The sequence below is a fragment of the Microtus ochrogaster genome, chromosome 8, assembly GCF_000317375.1.
Source record: "Microtus ochrogaster isolate Prairie Vole_2 chromosome 8, MicOch1.0, whole genome shotgun sequence".
Classification (NCBI taxonomy): domain Eukaryota; kingdom Metazoa; phylum Chordata; class Mammalia; order Rodentia; family Cricetidae; genus Microtus; species Microtus ochrogaster.
Genome location: NC_022015.1, coordinates 66,915,888 through 66,935,628, shown reverse-complemented (window position 1 = coordinate 66,935,628; position 19,741 = coordinate 66,915,888). Strand labels below are relative to the sequence as shown.

General features: G+C 40.9%; 1 protein-coding gene across 1 annotated transcript in view; it reads left to right on the top strand.

Annotated features, from left to right (window-relative positions):
• The first annotated feature begins 812 nt into the window (after positions 1 to 812).
• Positions 813 to 19,741, top strand: part of Noc3l (NOC3 like DNA replication regulator) — a 33,162-nt gene continuing 14,233 nt past the window's right edge. The window contains exons 1-11 of the mRNA XM_005352209.1: positions 813 to 1,030; positions 1,993 to 2,200; positions 4,532 to 4,670; positions 5,948 to 6,105; positions 6,620 to 6,673; positions 8,224 to 8,354; positions 11,371 to 11,532; positions 11,717 to 11,810; positions 14,164 to 14,339; positions 14,570 to 14,698; positions 16,575 to 16,706. Of these exons, the coding sequence (XP_005352266.1) occupies positions 1,022 to 1,030; positions 1,993 to 2,200; positions 4,532 to 4,670; positions 5,948 to 6,105; positions 6,620 to 6,673; positions 8,224 to 8,354; positions 11,371 to 11,532; positions 11,717 to 11,810; positions 14,164 to 14,339; positions 14,570 to 14,698; positions 16,575 to 16,706 (1,392 nt within the window). The 5' untranslated portion in view covers positions 813 to 1,021. The remainder of the gene's footprint in view (positions 1,031 to 1,992; positions 2,201 to 4,531; positions 4,671 to 5,947; positions 6,106 to 6,619; positions 6,674 to 8,223; positions 8,355 to 11,370; positions 11,533 to 11,716; positions 11,811 to 14,163; positions 14,340 to 14,569; positions 14,699 to 16,574; positions 16,707 to 19,741) is intronic.

Here is a 19,741-nt window from a genome sequence, read left to right as displayed (position 1 = left end):
CCAGTGTTTTGTTTTTGCTTTTGGGTTTTTCTGTTTGTTTTGATTTTTGAGACAGGGTTTCTCTGAATATCCGTGGTTGTCTCCATCTGCCTCTGCCTCCCAAGTGTGGGATTAAAGGCATGTGCCACCACCGCAGGGTTTGATTTTCTTTTTTAATGCAGGTCAGGTTTTGGGAGAGAAGTTCTTGAAAATCATATTCTTGCAAAGCTTATATATCTTCTTGTAAGAATTAACGATTTGGTTGTAATTACTAAATAGACAACTCTGTCTTTATCAAAAGGTTAACAGAAACCTAATTCTGAAAGATTCACTAATATAGTACTTTCTCATATAAGGGTGAAACCCAAAGCAAAACGATTCCATAGTAAAAGTACAGAGCTTTTCTTAGGCAGGGTCTACGTGGCGTAGATCCCTCAAACTCATAGAGATCCTCCTGTCTCTGCCTCCAGAGTGCTGAGATTAAAAGCGTGGCCACCACGTCTAAACTAAGAAGCGTGGACTTTTGGTTGGCAGGTGGAGGTGAGAAATTGTCATTTGGAACAAAACCCCTTGCCCCGTGGAGGGGCCAGCTCCTAATAAAGAAGCTTCTCTCGGCCCTCTAGAAGACCGGGAAGGCGAATATTCGCAACAGACCGAGCCGCGAGACGAAGGCGACTGAAAGGGCCAAGGCTTCGCCTTCTGTCTTCCCCAGAACTTCAAAGGAACCCTGGCAGGAACCTGTCTTATCCCCTCAGTTGGGCCATCCGCTCAACCGACGCCAGGCAGCACCCCGCCTCAGCACGTCTCACCCGGGTCAGCAAGCGAGCGCCGGGACGCGAAACCGGAGCCCCCAGGGGGCGCGCGCGCCACGGCCAGAAGACGGAAGTCCCGCCTCCCGTTTCCGGTGGCAGAAAGGTGTGGGGCTGGCAGCGACTTCCTGTTCGAGTGAAGCTGTGCTTTAGGCACGTGTGTTACTTTCTCCGTCTCCTGCGTCTCCCCCTTCCCGTTGATCTTGTCTGCGGTACTCCTTGCAGGCCCAAGGATGAAGGCGGTAAGTGCCCTCGGGTCTCCGGCCCCCGTGACTTACGGTTTCCCGGGTTGACAGGGTCCCCGCCTAGCTTGTCTTTACCGTAGATTTTCCACTCTGGTGTGGGGGGCGGTGGCCTGTGTTGGGGCTCCTGGCGGTTCTTTGCACCATCTGCTTGGGGTCCTTACTGGGCATTTGCTTCCTCGCTCACGGTGACCAAGCACGGCCTCAGGGAGCAGGTGTGAGGCCAGCAGTGAGCCCTGCATCTGAAGGGTGTCAGACTGAAGAGTCTTTCCAGACTGTCTCAATCCTTTTCTACACGTGAGAAGCAAGTCCAGACTTCTTGAACCGGACCCGGAGAGGACCCGTTTCCCACCTAAAGTTTAAGGAGATAGGAAGGCTGGTGATTTCCTAGATGGAGAGGGAAATTTAGAAGGAGTCTTGGGATTTGGATTATAAAACAATTACCAGCAAGAGAATCGGAATCCAAACACATAATTCAGTTTTACCCTCCTTAGATCAGGGATCTTCATTGAGTTGCATGATTTCTGTAACCTTCACTTCCTCTGTTATGTGACGATCATTATATAGGCTATTGAGAAGTCTGAGTGCTTTGGGATTAATAAAACACCAAGTAAATGCCAATTGTTATTGTTAAAGGTAGCCATTATTTTGCTCTGTTTGTGTTACGGTACAAGTGTTAAGCTACCCTTGAATAACCATGTACCTCAAGATAAGAGATTCATAACGTTTTTCATTTCAGGTAGAATCAGGTTATGGAAAAATTCTGTCGTGAGTCACCGATGCTCTAGTGCCATCCTGTAGGATGAGTTACTACTGCCTTATGTTGGTTTTAGTTCTTATACAGGATCCACAATTGTGAGACATTTGTGAAATTGGTCTAATTTGTAAGCTATTTTCCTTAACCTGATTTAAGAAATAATTTAAGTTTCTAAGTTGCAGTGCCCCTTCTGTTGTTTTTCTAGAGGAGGAATAAAAAGCAGGTCCCAAGCTTTCGCAAGCTGATAAAAACTAGTAAAGTGAAACTCGAAAACAAACTGAAGAATAAGCAATTTAAGCAACAGAGTACTATCAAGAAGTACCGAAAAGAGCAGAGGAAGCTAAGGCAAGCTGTCAAAGATGCCGTGTCCAAGAAACCAGTCCCCTTGGAGGACCCAAAGAGCGAATGGCCAGGTAATGAGAGCCTTCACTCACCCTAGTTGTCTCTGGTTACACTGAAGGGTTCTCTATGGAGGTGACTTGTGTTCTAGTAACATTCGTCCTGTGTTCATGGTCTAGGTAATGATAGAATTCCTTTATGCTTTACCACAGTCAGTATGAGAAAGCATTTCAAGATGTATGCACTGTGAGAAAGCTCGCTTCTGCTTTTAGTTGGTCTAGACAGCAGATCTAACAATGTAGTACTTGGGAAACACCCCGAGTACCTGTGTAAATAAATTTTGGGCTACACGTTGGCCTGTCACTTTCCCATTCACTGAGAGCCGAGTTAAGACTGCTTTGCATTCGTGCATTCTTCACCATGTTGCCAATAGGTACTTCCTTTTCTTTTCTTTATTTTTATTTTTCCAGACAGAGTTTCTCTGTGTAGCCCTGGCTGACCTGGAACTCGTTCTGTAGACCAGGCTGATCTTGAAGTCACAGAGCTCTGCCTGCCTCTATCTCCTGAGTACTGAGATTATAGGCATGCACTACCACTGCCCAGCTGGTATTTCCCTTTCTAAACTGGTGGTTTTCTTTCAGCTTGTAGACTTGGGCTGAAATTCAGCTCTAATTGTCTGGGTTATTTTGTAGAACTATCCAAGAACTTCAGATACTCAGAATAGGAAAAGAATGTGGACATTTTGAATCAGGGCAGTTCTGAAGCTGACTTAAAGAACTATTTGTTTTTTTATGTAACCATCTTAATCTCTTAATCCTGACATATTTGACCCAGTAGTAGCATTATTGTAAGGGATATATGATCATTTGCTTGGAAGTCAGGAAATGTGGGCTCTTCTTTTGATTTGTGATGGTAACCATGTGGTCTTGTTTGGTCACTCAGCCTCCAGTCTAGGAACAATGAGTTGATTGATTATAGATACTTTTAGAGAAAGTATCTAAAACTTCTAAAGTTTTACAACCTGAAAAGTGTAATGTGCTGCCAGGTGGTGGTGGTGGTGGTGCACACCTTTAATCCTGGCATTCAGGAGGCCGAGACTGACAGGTTTCTGAGTTTGAGGCCAGTTGGTCTACAGAGGGGGTTCCAGGGCAGCCGGGGCTACACAGAGAAACCCTTTCTTGAAAACGAGAGAGAGAGAAGAGAGAAAAGCAAGAAAGAAGGAGAGAGAGAGGGAGAGAGAAGAAAGAAAGGAAGGAAGAGGAAAGTGTAACGTGCTAATAGTTCTCTTAATAAAAGTAAAAGGGAAAAAATTTATTCTTACAGCTTAGCATCTCAGTGAAATCATGAGAGACAGATGAATATAAGAAAAAGATGGAGGCAAACACTGTTAAGTCTGATATGAAGAAAATCAATGATTTTTTTTTCCTTGTAGCCTCACTTTTCTTACTAAAATAGCAGAGTAGGTCCTTGGATGAAATGTGGCAGATGAAGGAGCTAGAAGTGCAGTGATAGAAAAAACGAGTCAATGGGAGAGAAAAAATTGGCTAACAATATACGCCAATTTCTGGTTTGAGAAATGCAATGTCCTTTAAAGTAGATAGGAGTTTCATTCTGTGCCTGCTTACATAGTAGTATTTATCAGTCTTACTGCTATTAGGAAGGATAAGTTTTGTTAGTGAAAACACTAAGGTTGTCTTGTTCAAAGTTGAATCTAATGCACTTCTAAAAGGGTTATATATAGATATATAGATACAGATCTGCACACACGTATATATCATATAGACACACGTGAATAAAAAGGTGAATAAAGGGAACACAGAAAGTGAGCAGAAAAGGAAGTTAGAATGATGAGTGAGGTTGGGATTTTGTTATAGGATGAGTAACTTTAATATAGAAAGGAAAGTTGCCAAGTGTGTAAGCAGGAGAATGGTGGAAGTGTAACCCTGCACTCTAAGCCAGGAAACAAAAGCAGAACACTCTAGTGTTCAGAACAGCAATGGTTGAAGAAATAGAGGTCTATCTGTGTAGTTAGTAAAACAGTACATTGGAAGTAACCAGATAATACTGGAAGGACAGGTGGTTGTGGTCCAAGAATGAGCACCAAGGCTTGGAACCTGGCCTTTGGAGAGGGCCGCTGAAGTGAAGCAAAGGTCACAGGCGATGAGAAGGTGCTAATGAACTCAGCCGTTGGTTCTCAGTTCAGAATACAGGCAAACACTGATCTCTAGATTTCAGGAATCAGATACTAAGCTGCTTGCCCTTTGCTGGGTGCAGGCATCTCCACGAGGAAAAGAATTGTCACCGGCATGTCAGTAGTGCTTTCGTGGGGAGTACTGAAGGAAGGGGAGGTGAGATAGAAAAAGTGCAGGACTTTAATACTTCTTTTTTCTTTTTTGGTGGAACAGTTAAAAGGATGGAGAGGGAAGAGGAGGAGGAGGAGGAGGAAGAAGCCCTTCCTTTAGATATGATGGATGAAGATGACTTACAGCTGATGAGAGATTTAGGACAAAAAGCATCTTTTCTTACAAGGGATCTTTCTTCTAGGTAATATTTCATCTGGATTATAAGTGTTCACATTTCTGTGTGTTACAAATGTGGTTCTGAGCATCAGACCCAGGACCCTGTACGTAGCTCAAGATGGACTATAACTGATGGTCCTCCTGCCTCAGCCTTCATAATCCCCAGGGGGATTATAGGCATGTATCATATTGCCTGGTTTACAATAGATTTTCTGACGATAGCCTTTAGGTACATGTGCTGGTTAGTTTTTTGTTTGTTTTTTTGTCAACCTGACACAAACTAGAGTAATCTGAGAAGAAGGACCTTCGCTTGAGACCATGTTCCATCAGATTGGCTTATAGCAGTGATTCTCAACCTTTCCAGTGCTGCAACCTTTTAATACAGTTCCTCATGTTGTGATAGCTGTTCAGTTGGAACCTCCAGCTCACTCCTGCTAGATCCCGCAAGCCTCATGCCTGTCTCTCCAAACCCGGGCAGCTCAGAGTCTCTGAACAAAGGAAAGGCAGCAAAGAGCCCAGTTCCACGTTCTTGGCTGCACTGCAGCTTCCTCCCTTGAAGTTGCCCGCTGCCCAAGTCCCTGCCTGATGCTTTCAGCTTTTGACCATATTTGGGTACAAACCCACTTTGTGGGGGATATGTCCATCAACCCTCGCCTACAACCTATATAATCTCCCTGCTTTAGTTCTGTGGGCGGCTTCTCCAGCCTTGATCTCTGGGATTGGAGAACCCACCTGGGATTTGCTTTGCTGAAATAAGCCTGTTGTTATACTTTTTAAATTCAGCTTGATCTGGCTTACTGAGGCAGCAGAGAAACATATTATTGGGGGACAGAAAACCTATTAGTGACCCCTGATCATAAAATTGTTTTCATTGCTGCTTCGTAAGTGTAATTTTGCCACTCTTATGAATTGTAGTGTAAATATTTTTAGAGACAGAGTTTTGACAAAGAGATTGGACCCACAGGTTGAGAGTTGCTGGCTTACTGGCAAGCCCGTGGAGCATTTTCTTGTTTTATGTTAGTTGGAAGGGCCCAGCCCATTTTTGGCAATGCTATCTCTTGGCATGTGGTCCTGGTATAAGGAAAACTGAGTAAGCCAGGAGGAACAAGCCAATAAGCAGTGTTCCGCCATAGCTTCTTCAGTTTCTACCTTACGTTCCTGCCCTTCATAAGGAACTCCAGTTGTAAGCTGGGAACAGATCCTTTCCTCCTCGGGTTGTGTTTGGTCATGGTGTTTATCACTGCAACAGAGGCCTATCTAGAAGAATACCCTTTAAGACTGAAATTGAACTTTTTTCTGCAGTGAGCCAGTTCATATCAAGAAACGAAAGCATGAGAGTGTGATAGCTAAATATGAAAAAGTGCCAAGAACTCTGCAGACCGCACCTGAGAAGGAGCTGATTCATTTGCTTCCTATCAAGGATAAAAGCGGTATAATCCCACAGACTAGGGAGAAGCCAGGTGAGTCTATGGCTGACTCCCTAGTTACACTTAGATTTTACTCCTAGAACACACTTTTTTTTTTTTTTCATTCAAAGTTTGGCATTTGGCTTTTAGTCATATCTGTAGAGTAAGAGTAGCTGTCATTAGCATATAGTGGACTTAGTAATTCTGGCCAGGGTCACAGATAGTTCTTTTGGGAATCTGTTTCATTGAGAATGCAACTAGAGCTATAAGGTTTGGGTGATTATCTCTTCAGAGAGAGGGGAATGGGGCAGAGGTAGAGAAAGAAAGAGAAAATGTGTTTGTGAAGTAATAGTAAAAGACAAAAATCAAAGACACCATTATAGTGATTTGTAGCAAAGCATGTACTTGGGAAACGCCATCTGGACAAACACTAAATTCTGCTCCCTCCCTCCCTCCCTCCCTGTTATTGCCTAGCCTGAGATTTGTGGTAACTACCCTTCTGTTCCTTCTCTGTTCTGTTTTACCACTTAATGTTATCACAACTTTAATATGTAAATCTGTCCAATAGTCACAGACGGCCAGCAAGAAGAAGAGGATGAAGAAGAGCAGGAAGTTGAGGAAGGTAATAAGACATATCTTCGTAGTTGACTGTGGTCTTTTTGTTTTGTTTTGTTTTCAAGACAGGGTTTCTCTGTGGCTTTGGAGCCTGTCCTGGAACTAGCTCTTGTAGACCAGGCTGGCCTTGAACTCACAGAGATCCGCCTGCCTCTGCCTCCCGAGTCCTGGCATTAAAGGCATGTGCCACCACCGCCCGGATGATATACTTTTTATTATGGAAAAGTGTGCACAATTACATTTTTCAATGGCGAGGCAAACATGAAAAATTTTAATTGTTACTGTTTTGAATCCTTCTAATTATAAGAAAAGGACCTACTTAACAAAAACGATTACTTTTGAAAACAGCAAAATTGATTTTGTGATGTACAATCTTTTTTTTTTTAAGGACAATCGTGCTTAGTGTATGTCTTTTTCAGTTACTGAAATGTGGCTTTTTAACATTTAAAAACATTTAACATTTAAAATTGCTGCTTATTTAAGTTAGTAAAATTATATTTTTATTGTATACGTAAGCATGTGGAGATCAGAGGATTGGCAGCAGGCTCCTTCTACCAGCTGAGCCATTTCACTGTCCCCCACCCTCACCGTTTTTTTAAGATGAGGTGTCATATGCTCAGGTTGACTGGAAACTTACTGTGTAACCCAGGATGGGTTCAAACTCATGGCAATCCTGCCTCAGCCTGCCAAATGCTGAGATTACAGGTGTGAGCCATCATACGCCAGGGCTAGTGGAATAGTTTTAACTAATCAAAATTAACCTGGAAATACATTTTATATGAAACTACTGTTAAATTTTACTTCAATTTATCAGGCCTCATTAAAAATGTGTATGAGATTATAGACCAACCATTGTAGTTAGCTGGTTTCAGTCACTGATCAGATGCGCATCGCAGGTTATTCTTGTGTGTTTATTATCTAGTTTTCTCTGAGTCTTTCTCTTGGAACTCACTTTGCAGACCAGGCTGGCCTCAAACTCATAGAGATCTGCCAGCCTCTGCCTCTCGGCATATGCCACCACCACCCAGCTCCTGTGAATCCCTTAACATATAATTCAAAGCCCTACATAGAGTTGAAAACAAAAGTGTGGTTTTTTTTTTTTTTTCTTTTTCTTTTTCGAGACAGGGTTTCTCTGGTTTTGGAGGCTGTCCTGGAACTAGCTCTTGTAGACCAGGCTGGTCTCGAACTCACAGAGATCCGCCTGCCTCTAAGTATGGTATTTTGTAACTTAAGAAAATACTAAGTCAAGAGTGTTTCATTAGCTAATGAAGTTGTGGGCTTGTTAGGATAGTATTTAAAAATTTGAGCGTGGGCTTTGGGTCTATTTCTGTTAGGTTTTGAATTTGAAATTGAAGTTAGCTAAGCTGCTTTTTTAGCTTTAGTTTTTGCATCTGCAAAATGACATGTACGTGTGAGATAGTAGAATGTGGGTAATGCACAACAATAAACGTAGATTCCTGCTGCCATCATTAATACTTATATAAAATGAAAGGTATGAATTTATTCGCTCTCTGAAAGTAAAGGAATATTTAAGAAGGAAAACCTAATTTCTTTCAGAGGTCATTGAAAACCCTGTTCCAGAGCTCACCATGGAAGAACATTTAATTGAGAGAAAGAAGAAACTACAGGAAAAGAAAATACAGATTGCAGCCTTGGCATCTGCCATACTGTCAGATCCAGAAAATAATGTGAGTGGTATTGATTGTGTAAACCACAGATTGTTGAAGAGCTCTAGTCTCCTTTAACACACAACACCGAAAGGAATTAACTAAACATAAGCTGGAGTTGAATGAAACAGTAGACAGAATCTTAGCTTCATCCCGCATCTCAATCTGATTTCTTTCATGACCTTAGGAAAGCCACTTAGACTCTGAGCTTTGTTTTCCTCATTTGCAAACAAAGATACAGGACTTATCTTGGCAACTCAGAGGGTGGTAAATATCTTAAAGTTACTGGATTAGGGAGGAATCTTCCTGCAGATTTGTCTCACCAATCAGTAGAGGGTGTGTGTGGGGGCAAGCTTCTGTCCCCACATGTGTGTGCACGCACATGTGTGAGTGTGTGCCTGCTGCTGTTCATCCACCTCTCTGATTGTGCCTTTCTGTGTCAGTTTTCCCAGGTTGGTCTCAAACTTGTGTTCCTGCCTCAGCTTCCTAAGTTTTGGGATATTAGTTGTATATCATCATATCTACCTACTTCAAGGTTTTAGTGAGGAACATTCTGTATAAAAGTCAATGGAATTAGTTCAGAAATATTTGTAGTTATAAAATACTGTACAGGGCTGATAGTGTACATTTGTAACCTTAGCACTAGGGAACTTGAGGCAGGAGGATTGCTACTAGTTCATAGTCAACCCGTAAGTAAGCTCCTGCCTCAAAAACCCAGAGAAACAAAGAAAAGGAGAGAGAGAAGGAGACAGGGATGGAAATGTGAGAGGAAGGAAGAAGAGAACAATACGAATGGAGGAAATGCTTTGAGTGAAGTTCAGCCAGAGTCTCAAAGAAAACTGCCCTGAATCTTGGGTACATGGTGAATTCAAGAAATCTAGGGTTCAGTCTTGGCTCCCCTAAGTGCTGCTTGAGATAGGTTAAGTCCTTTTTCCCAAGAAAACAGCATTTCAACACTGTTGTGAGAATTAAATATTTCACATTAAATGATATCGTTCTTGTTATATTGACTTTCCCAATATCTGAGTATGACAAGTATTTATCTATTGGATGATAAATTGTATTTTGCCTCTAAACATTAGCTGCTGTTGTGGAGGGAGGGATGTGTCATGGTAATGTGGAACACCTGTGTGGACTGGATTCTCTCTTCCTCTTTACAAGAGTTCCGGGGATTGAACGCAGCTTGATAGTCATGTATTTTGCCTGCCATCTCCCTAGCCCCTGTTATTTAGGGTAAGAAATGTCATGTGGGCAAACTTTGAGTAGTACTTGTCTTTTTTAGTTTAAAAAAAGGTAATATATAGACCAGAATCAGAGAGGGGAATGGTGAGTTAGGATAATTTTTCATCTCTGTTTTCTTATTTGATCACCATAGAACCATAGAGATATTCTTATTTTAATTTTTTTAAAAATAAGTTTATTTTTGAGAATTTCATAAATCCCCCCATTTCTCCCTTCCACTGCTCCCCAGATCACCCCTAACAAATCCATCTCCCAATTTCGTGACTTTTTGTGGAGGGGGTTTGGGGAAAAGGTCTCGCTATGTTACTCCAGCTGGTTTGGAACTCAGTGATCTGCCTGCCTCTGCTTCTAAAGTGCTGGAGTTAAAATCTTATGATGTCACCATGCCAGTTTTTTTTTATTGTTGTTGTTTGTTTTATAACCCATTAAGTCTAATTAGTGCTGCCTAGATGTACGTGGGGTAGATTTGTTTTGTTTTTGAGACAGGGTTTCTCTGTGTAACAGCCAGGGCGGTCTTGGAACTCACTCAGTAGAACAGGCTTGAACTCAGAGGTCCAACTACCCATTTTGATAGCCACGTAATTGGGCCCAGGTCATCTGCTACTCCAGAGGCTTATGCCTGTGCTCCACAATTTCAGGATAGCAAATAGATGAAGGCCCGTTTGTCCTTGCTGTGGGAAACATTGCTAGCAAGCCAGAGTACTGCTCTTCACTCACTGTTCTGCTCCAGTGGCAATAGTAATTCAAAGGAAGCATGTTAATTGAAACCAACTCCTTAAATATTTTTAACGGGATTGTTTCACATCCTTACTGACTACTCTCTGCATCTTTCCAATTTTAGTATATGTGCTGCTGAAGTTAGCACCAACTTAATACTTTTGTATTTTATCATGTAAATTATCTTCAAATCTTACTGCAGTTAATATAACTTGGCTCTATATATGTATATATTTTCCCTCCAGTATCAGGTATTGAACCCAGGACCTCATGTATGATGGTCAAGTGCTCTACACTGAGCTACAACTTCTGTGGTTATATATTTGCTTAATTTAGTATTAGTAGTTTTGTTTGTTTCTTTTCTTTCTTTTTCTTTTTCTTTTTCTTTTTTTTTTTTTGATATAGACTTTCTCTGTGTAGACCTAACTGTCCTGGAACTCACTCTGTAGACCAGGCCGGCATTGAACTTAGAGAGATCTACTTGCCTCTACCTGCTGAGTGCTAGAATTAAAGACATGCACCACCACTGCCCGACGCAATAATTATTTTTATTGTGTGCACATGGGTGTACTAATGCAGTTAAAACTTAGCTCTTAGGAGTTGGTTCTTCCCTTCCACCAAGGGTTCCTAGGATAGAAATCACAATCATCAGGCATGCTCTGGAAGTACTTTTACCTGCTGCGCTTCTTGCCAGCCCAACTCCTCCCCTCGCCTTCCCACCTTACCTCTTCTCCCGCGCCCCCCCCCCCCAAGATATAGTCTCACAGTGTAGCTCTGGCTGCCCTGAAATCAGAACCCACAGAGATCCACCTGCTTCTGCCTCCCAAGTGAGTACTGAGATTAAATGTGTGCACAGTCACACCTGACTCCTAACCTATTTCTAATAGTTTGTACTTGCCTACATGGGTGAAATATGGTTTTCCTTTAACTTGGTGATGTGTTCATTGGAGTTTATTGCAGCTTGGCTCTGTTAGTCTTTAGGTGAATTCCACTTAGGATGTCAGATGCAGGGCTGTTGTCTTTTCTCTGAAGTGTTTTGCCGCCAATTCTGTAGTCTTACGAATCATTTCTTTAACAGATTAAAAAACTGAAAGAGTTGCGTTCCATGCTGATGGAACAGGACCCTGATGTGGCTGTCACTGTCCGGAAGTTGGTGATCATTTCCCTGATGGAGCTATTTAAGGACATCACTCCTTCCTATAAAATCCGGCCTCTAACTGAAGCAGAAAAATCCACCAAGGTGATGCTAGATAAAATTATAAGCGAAAAATTTTGGAGGACTAGAGATGGGAAAATAAGGGAGTTATTGTTGTTATTTAATCCTTGTTCTTCCCCCAACCCAAAGTATAAGGCAGTTGTTTTCTTGTCCGTTTTTGAAGTTAATGTTCTGATTTTTAAATCTAAAATAATTTTGGTCTTTTCAGATTCGTAAAGAAACCCAGAAGTTAAGAGAATTTGAAGAAGGCTTGGTTAGCCAATATAAATTTTATTTGGAAAATCTGGAACAAATGGTTAAAGGTATATTAAACTTAGACTTTCTCTGTGTAACCCTGGCTGTCCTGGAACTCATTCTAGAGCAGGCTGACCTTGAACCTGGAGATCTGCCTGCCTCTGTCTCCCTGGTGCTGGGATTAAAGACTGTGCCACCACTGCCCAGCTTTTTTTTTTTTTTTTGTCCTATTTTTTTTCTCTTTGATATAGCCCTGGCTGGCTTGGAACTCAGTTTGTAGACCAGGTGGCCTCAAGTGTACAGAGAGCTGCCTGCCTCTGCCATCTTAGGGCTGGAGTTGAAGACTTGCACCATCATGCCCAACAGGCAACCATGTCTTAAAAGAACATGCATATCTAACTTTATATTCTGCTTTATGTGAGAGGCAGTCTAAAGTCAGATTTCCTAGAGGCTGGGACTGTAGTGCAATTGGAAGAGTTCTTACTTAGCGTTCATGAAAGCTTCTGTCTCTGGCACTGTTTAAGCCCGGCATAGGTGGTGGTACACACAGTGATATCAGCATAGGGGAGGTGGAAACAGATACCAGAAGTTCAGGGTCATTCACACCTACATAGAGAGTTCAAGTCCATTGTATGCCAGAATGGAGACCCTGTCTCAAAACACAGAAAGACTTCCAGAGTTCAGCCTTTCTCTACCATTTGCATAATAGGTAAATTACCTTTCTGTACTTTTTTTAATCAATAAATAGGAATAATATTGTTTACCCTATAGGATTTACAAGAAGCAGTTTGATTTATAAACATGAAGTGTTTAATTATTTTATCAGCTATTAATATTAGCATTATTATTTCTGTAGTTCTTTGTCTTTCCTTTTATGCTGCTGGGGACTGAACGCAGGAACACATGCACACTACCATTGAGCTATGTGCTCGGCATGCTGTAGTCCTTCATAAGTAGTCATGCATTTGTTGCATTTATAAACAGTTGGGATTTCTTCTTATTATTATTATTTTAAAACTGTAGACAAAAGACTATATCTTGAAATAGGTGTTCATGTTTTAAAAGCAGACTTAAAACTTAGCTAGGATGATAAGCCTTTTGAATACCCATTTCCAAAAAAAGAAGGGCATTGGGTGGTGAATGAGAAGAAACCCAGATTCCTAGTTCATCTCACTGAATTCCTTTCCTGAGTACTAGGACCAAGGGGTCACATAGTTCCCAGCTGAGACAATGCTGCTGAGCATCCTGTTGGCCCGAGTGGGACAGAGAAGTGGTAGAGTGGACACTGGGTGGAGAGGGGAGGTTTGGGTATTGTTTTTATGCTTTGGTACCCATCTGGAACATACTAGGATTTGTTCCTGGAGACTCTTACCTGGCCATTGACAAGCCCAAGGACAGGCTCAGTAGAGACCTTGTCTCACAATATAATGTGGAGGGCCTGGAGAGATGGCTCAGGAGACCTAAGTTTGGTTTCCCAGACCCACATCAGGCTGCTCACAATTGCCTATGACTCCAGCTCTCAAGAATCCAGTACCCTCTTCAGACCATGTGGATACCTGCATTCAACGGTGCACATACCCACATTTACCCATTAAAAAAGTAGGGTGAAAGGTGACAGAAAAAGACAGGTTTTGACCTCTGTCTTTGGCATGCGTATGGATGTGGGCACATAGTCATATACTGTGCACACACACAAAAGAATGTAATATAACTACACTAAAAATGAAACTAAGTTTAATATTAAGTTAAATACCAAATCACCATTTCTTTGGACGGTAGTGGGGCACACCTTTAATCCCAGCACTTGGGAGGCAGAGGCAAATGGATCTCTGTGAGTTCAAGGCCAGCCTGGTCTACAGAGTGAGCACTAGTATAGTCAGAGATGTTACACAGAGAAACCCTGTCTCCTACTGCCCCCCCCCCAAAAGAAAGAAAGATACCCCAAAGTACCATTTCTTAATTTTTTCTTTAACATATATTTATTTGTTTTGATTGTGGGTATACACTTGGGTGCACAGATGGCATTGTGGGAATGTGAGTGTCAAGAGGGCACCTTGTGGGAGGCAGTTATCTCCTTCCATCCTGTGGATTCCAGGAGTTGACTCCTGAGCCAACTTTTTAGCCCTACTTAACCATCTTGGCATGTAACTAATTTGAAAGATTAATAAGATGATTTATGTTCTCTCTCTCTCTCTTTTTTTTTTCCTTTTGGTCCCAAGATCAAAATCCTGTTATTTTACAGTTTCTTCTTTATGTAAGTTGTAGCTTGTCTGAGACCATGAAGATGTTCTACACAGATCTGACCATGCAAATATTTTATAGTTTGATAAAGTTTGGGAATACATGTTAACTGTAAAACAAAAGCCAATCAGTTTAAGCTCTGACCAGTGACTAAAGTAACTGCATTTGTGTTTTACTTAGACTGGAAGCAAAGGAAGCTGAAGAAGAGCAACGTGGTCTCCTTAAAGGCCTACAAAGGGCTGGCTGAAGTGGCTGTGAAGAGCCTGTGTGAGCTGTTGGTGGCCCTGCCTCATTTCAACTTTCACAACAACATTATTGTGCTGATTGTCCCTTTGATGAATGATGGGTCAAAATTGGTGGGTTTTTCTAAAACTAGTTTATTGCTCTTGTCCTTGTTTGGAAGATTACACAGTGCTTCATCTTACCCCTAAATTCTTTATAAGCTATTAGTAGTAATTAGCAGTTTATTATGCACCTGACTTGAGCGTTAGTTTAGTGAGTAGTTCTCCTTGGAGGCTTTTAACCTAACAGCAGGGGTCCTCGTCCAAGTGTCGGCTCTACTTTACTGTCACGCTTTCTTTTTCAGATATCTGAAATGTGTTGTGAAGCAGTAAAGAAACTCTTTAAACAAGATAAATTAGGCCAAGCTTCTCTTGGTGTAATTAAAGTGATTTCTGGTTTTGTAAAGGGCAGAAATTATGAAGTTAGGCCAGAGGTAAGCCTTTCTTTTCTTACTTTGAAGTTTGTTTTAAATTTTTATTTGTTTACAAAGTTAATTTTTTACTGTTTCAAGAAATTCATTTACAGACTTCTATAAGGTGGAAAGTTAAATATATATATATTCGTTAAATATAAGTATTGCTGACAGTTTGTTGTGCATATCTTCTTAGATGTATTGGTAAAGAGATATATGCATCATTGTTTCAAAACTTAAAAAAAGTCTTCTAGTTGGGACCCTTTTCTGCAGCAGATTGATATGATGTGTGGTGAGCTTCAGCATCCCACACACAAACATACAACACCCCGCTTGGTAGCGAGTTGTCTCAAGAATTTTCCTCGTATAGTCAGTGTAGGAGAGGCCACTGTTCATATTGTTGTTGTTGTTTTTTTTTAATATTGTGAGTATTCTATGAATTAGAAATTTTGAGTAGTGTTAGTGGATCCAATAGTAATTACATTTAAAAATGAGAGATTGCCAAATAGTTTTCTAATAATGTGTCTTTCAATGTCATTAGTGATTTGAGTCATTTCCTAACTGACTGCCTAATACTGAATGTTGCTATTTAATTTTTTTGTCAGTATATAAGGTATAAAGCTGCCCACATTGCATGTGTGTTTATTTGCATATTATATGTGTGTGATATTGGAGTTGCTAGTGTGGGTCTGTATATGCGTGTGTTCAGGCACACATGTAAGTGTGATTGTTGATGGTACAGGTAGACTTAGAATATATTCTTTGATTGCTGTCCACCTTTATATTTTTGAGACAGGGCCTCTCACTGAACCAGAAGCTCATTGATTTGGCTGGTCACTGAGCTTTGAGATGCTTCTGTCTCTGTAAAGTGCCCCCAGCACTGGGGGTATGGGCATACTGCCACACCCAACTTTTTAAATGGGTGCTGGAGATCTGAACTCAGGTCCTCATGCTTCCATGGCAGGTAGTTTGATGAGGGAGCCATTTTTCTAGTCATTTGTCCCTGTTAACTAATAAAGTTTTCTTCTCTGTATACTGTTTCAAAGATGTTGCTTTACTAAAAATTTAAATTTATATAATGAGACCAGTGAAAGATGACAGACAAAAATAGAAAAGAAACTCAATGGAAATAATTGTGTATATCAATGTGTAAAAACGCCTACATCTCAGTAGCATTACTAATCAGAAGAGGAAACATGTCTGTAAGTAAATTTGAAGCAGCAGTTCCTAACAGAAAGAACATAATCAGGAATTAAAAAAATCTCAAAATGCTAGGTGCTTAGCCAGTAATCATTACTTTTTAAGTTTTTAATATAGCATAACAATATAGCTTCTCAGTAGCATTTACTGAGATTTAAATGTAGAAAATGTAGAGAAAGTCTTTGTTTTTTTTCTCTTCTCTCCTCTCATGGGCTCCATTCTAGTTTTTTGCTGTCTGTTTTCTTTTTTTTGGTTTTTCGAGACAGGGTTTCTCTGTGGCTTTGGAGCCTGTCCTGGAACTAGCTCTGTAGACCAGGCCTGGCCTCGAACTCCCAGAGTTCCCCCTGCCTCTGCTGGGATTAAAGGCGTGCACCACCATCGCCCGGCTTGCTGTCTGTTTTCTTTCACCCTCATGTAGATACAAATATAAAAACCTCTTTCTAGCCTGTTTACTCTGTGCCATCTTGTCTGCCTATTTTTCTCTTATATTCATGAATGAGCTGTTTTGAATTTTAGCCAAATACTGGTGTACTTTCACAAACGGATGTCTGAGTGTGATTTTCAGAAGAAGACAGAACTCCGTGTTAATCTAATAAAACATTTAATACATTTGGTATACATTCTTTTCTGCAGAGTCTTTGGGGATGGTGTAAGTACTAAGCCGTGTGTTTGTTATTGTTTTTCTTTCCAATATTAGATATTAAAAACATTTTTATGTCTGCGAATTAAGGAAGTAGAACTGAAAAAAGATACAGAGGACATTAACAAGCCAAAAAAGTTCATGACTTTCAAGGAAAAGAGAAAAACTCTATCAAGAATGCAAAGAAAGGTTTGTTTTATTTTCTTTTTCATTTCATTTAATATTCTGCTTTAATTGATCTTGGATTACAAGTGGACTCAAAGTCTAATTAGATAAATGTATAAATCATAGTTAAGAAGGGACCTTTATTGATTACTTTTGTTGTCTGACAGTATCTCTCTTTCTGTCTCTGATTACCTTCTACTGTTTATTTATTCATTTTTTTTGTAATCTTTCTATCTCTATTAATCCTTCGCTCCTGCAGATATACACAGTAGTCTCTTTCTCTGGTTCATTTTGTGACCTATTTAGTTTAACCTGGGCCATCTGTGACCACTTGAAGTATCCATTGGAGCCTGCTTGGGTCAACTGTGGGTATAACAATTGAAGGCAGTTTCCCTCTCTCTCTAAATCTGTTAGTAGCAGATAGCTCAGCAGTTAGTGGTGAGCCTGTCCAAGCTCTTTTCAATCCAAGCCTGACTGTTGACAGGCATCCCAGGTGTCATGAACTCATGATTGCAGTGGTTGTATCTTGTTCAGAAATGACACTTCATAGATCTTTTTCCTATTTTCCCACTCTTACAGTCCTTCCTCCCCTTAACCGCAGTGTTCCCTGAGCCTTAGAGGGGATGATAAAATTGTTTGCCTTGTGCACTTACCTATCACTTACTCTCATGAGCTGCCGTGAGTCCATGGATTCACCACTGCTCACCTGAAAGAAACTTCTCTGGTTAAGGCTGAGAGTAGCATTCATCTGTGAGTGTAAGCATAAATATTTGGAAGGCAGCTTCCTATGTCAGTTTAACTAAGTAACAGTATTCACTTCTTCCCAGTACTGCCATCTCCCCCATCATAGTTTTTTGACTATGTTTACAGTATCAGGCTTATATTCTGTCCTGTGAAACAAATCTTAAGTCTAGTTAGAGAACAGTAGCTGCTCCTGTAGCAGGCTACTATTCACAAGCGTCACATTTTGCTTGACTAGTCAGTCAAAAAGAGGAGTCACAACTAGATAAGATCATTGCTTCTTTTTCTCCCCCAGCAGCTGTATAAGTGCCTCTGGGGGTGTGAAAGTTAGCCAGCAGGGAGGACTGCTCCAGCTAAATTCCAGCTTGATCTCCCCATACTGTGAATACAAGGTGTATGGTGTCTTCAGCAACATTGTCTTATTGTTTAGCTCTAGTGGGTACCTAAGAGGAATGGCAAGAACCTGCCTTGCTTAAGGACTTCTGGGGCTCTGTTCTTTGATCTTGGGCAGGTAGTTTGTCCCAGCAATGGCATTTTTGTTTAAAACCTGACAGCTTCTGGGAGTAGTTTTTTCTAGCCATGCAGGGTATCTCCCTTCAGACTCTTGCTTTAAAACTTGGGAGGCAGAGGCAGGTGTGAGTTTAGTGAGTTCAAGGCCAGCCTCATCTACAAAGTGAGTTCCTGGACAGCCATGACGGTTACACTGAGAAACCCTATCTCAAAAAAACAAAACAAACAAAAAAAAACAATTTTTTTTTAAAATTTAAATTTGTTTGCAAGATAGGTATCTTAGGATTTTTTTTATTGCTGTGAAGAGACACTGTGACCATGGCAACTCTTATAAGGAAAACATTTAATTGGGGTGTCTCACTTACAGTTTCAGAGGTTCAGTTCATTATGATGAAGACCATAGCATTTATGCAGGCAGACATGGTACTGGAGCTGAGAGTGCTAAATTTTGCAGGCAGCAGGAAGTCAACTGTGACATTGGGCAGTATCCTGAGCATAGGAAATGTCAAAGCCCGCCCCCACAGTGACACACTTCCTCCAACAAGGCCATACCCACTTTCAACAAAGCCACACCTCCTAATAGTGTCACTCCTTATGAGATTATGGGGGCCAGTTGCATTCAGACTACCATATTCCATCAGCAAGCCATTAACTAGCACTTCTCCGTGGCCTCTGCTTCAGCTCCTGCCTCCAGCTTAAAGCCCTGCTGGAGTTTCTGTCTGACTTCCTCCAGTGATGGACTGTGATCTGGAAGTACAATCCAAATAAACCTTTTCCTCCCCAACTTGCTTTTTGGTTTTGGTGTTTTGGCACAGCAGTAGAAACCCTAAGACAATAGGTTTTTATATTACTCTTTCATATGTCTCTGATTTGGTTAATTCTCCCTCCACATCATGCTTCCCCTGCTTAAATCTTTCTAGCCCCAGTATTCCCCACTCTGCTTTTATATTTTTGCATTCTACTACCTCCTCCTTTAATGCTTTTCCCTCCCAGTACCTCTTTGTAATTTCCATATCCTGGCTGTTCTGGAACTCACTCTGTAGATCAGACTGGCCTCAACTCCTCCCACCCCCGGCCTACAAGTACTCTTGAATGCACAGACTTAGAGTTTGGAAGCTAGAATCTACATATGCAGGAGAGTGTGTGACATTTATTTATCCATTTGTTTGTTTATTTTGTGCCTAGTACAGTTCTCTTAGTATAATTTTGTTTCCTGAAAATTTTATAATTTCATTTATTCATCTATATCTATTTATCTATCTATCTATCTATCTATCTATCTATCTATCTATCTATCTATCTATCTATCTATCTATCTTATTGCCTAGTCCAGTTTCCTTACTCAGCATAATTTTCTGTTTCCTGCAAATTTTGTAATTTTATTTATTTATTTATCTATTTATTTATTTTGTGCCTAGTCCATTTCCCTTACTCAGTATAATTTTCTGTTTCCTGCCAATTTTGTAATTTCATTTTCTTTAGACCTGAATAAAATTCCATTATGTGGACATTCAGGCTGTTTCTATTTCCTAGCTGTTTTGAATAGAGCAGCAATGAACTTGGATTAGCAAGTATCTATGTAACAGGCTATATGTCCAGGAGTAGAATACCTGGGTCACATGGAGTTTCTGGCTTTTTGAATAATCTCCACACTGATTTTCAATGTCTGTTTCGGTTTACACTCCCACCAAGAGTGAGTGAGCAAGAGTTCATCTTTACTCCTTCCTTCCTTCCTTCCTTCCTTCCTTCCTTCCTTCCTTCCTTCCTTCCTTCCTTCCTTCCTTCCCTCCCTCCCTCCCTCCCTCCCT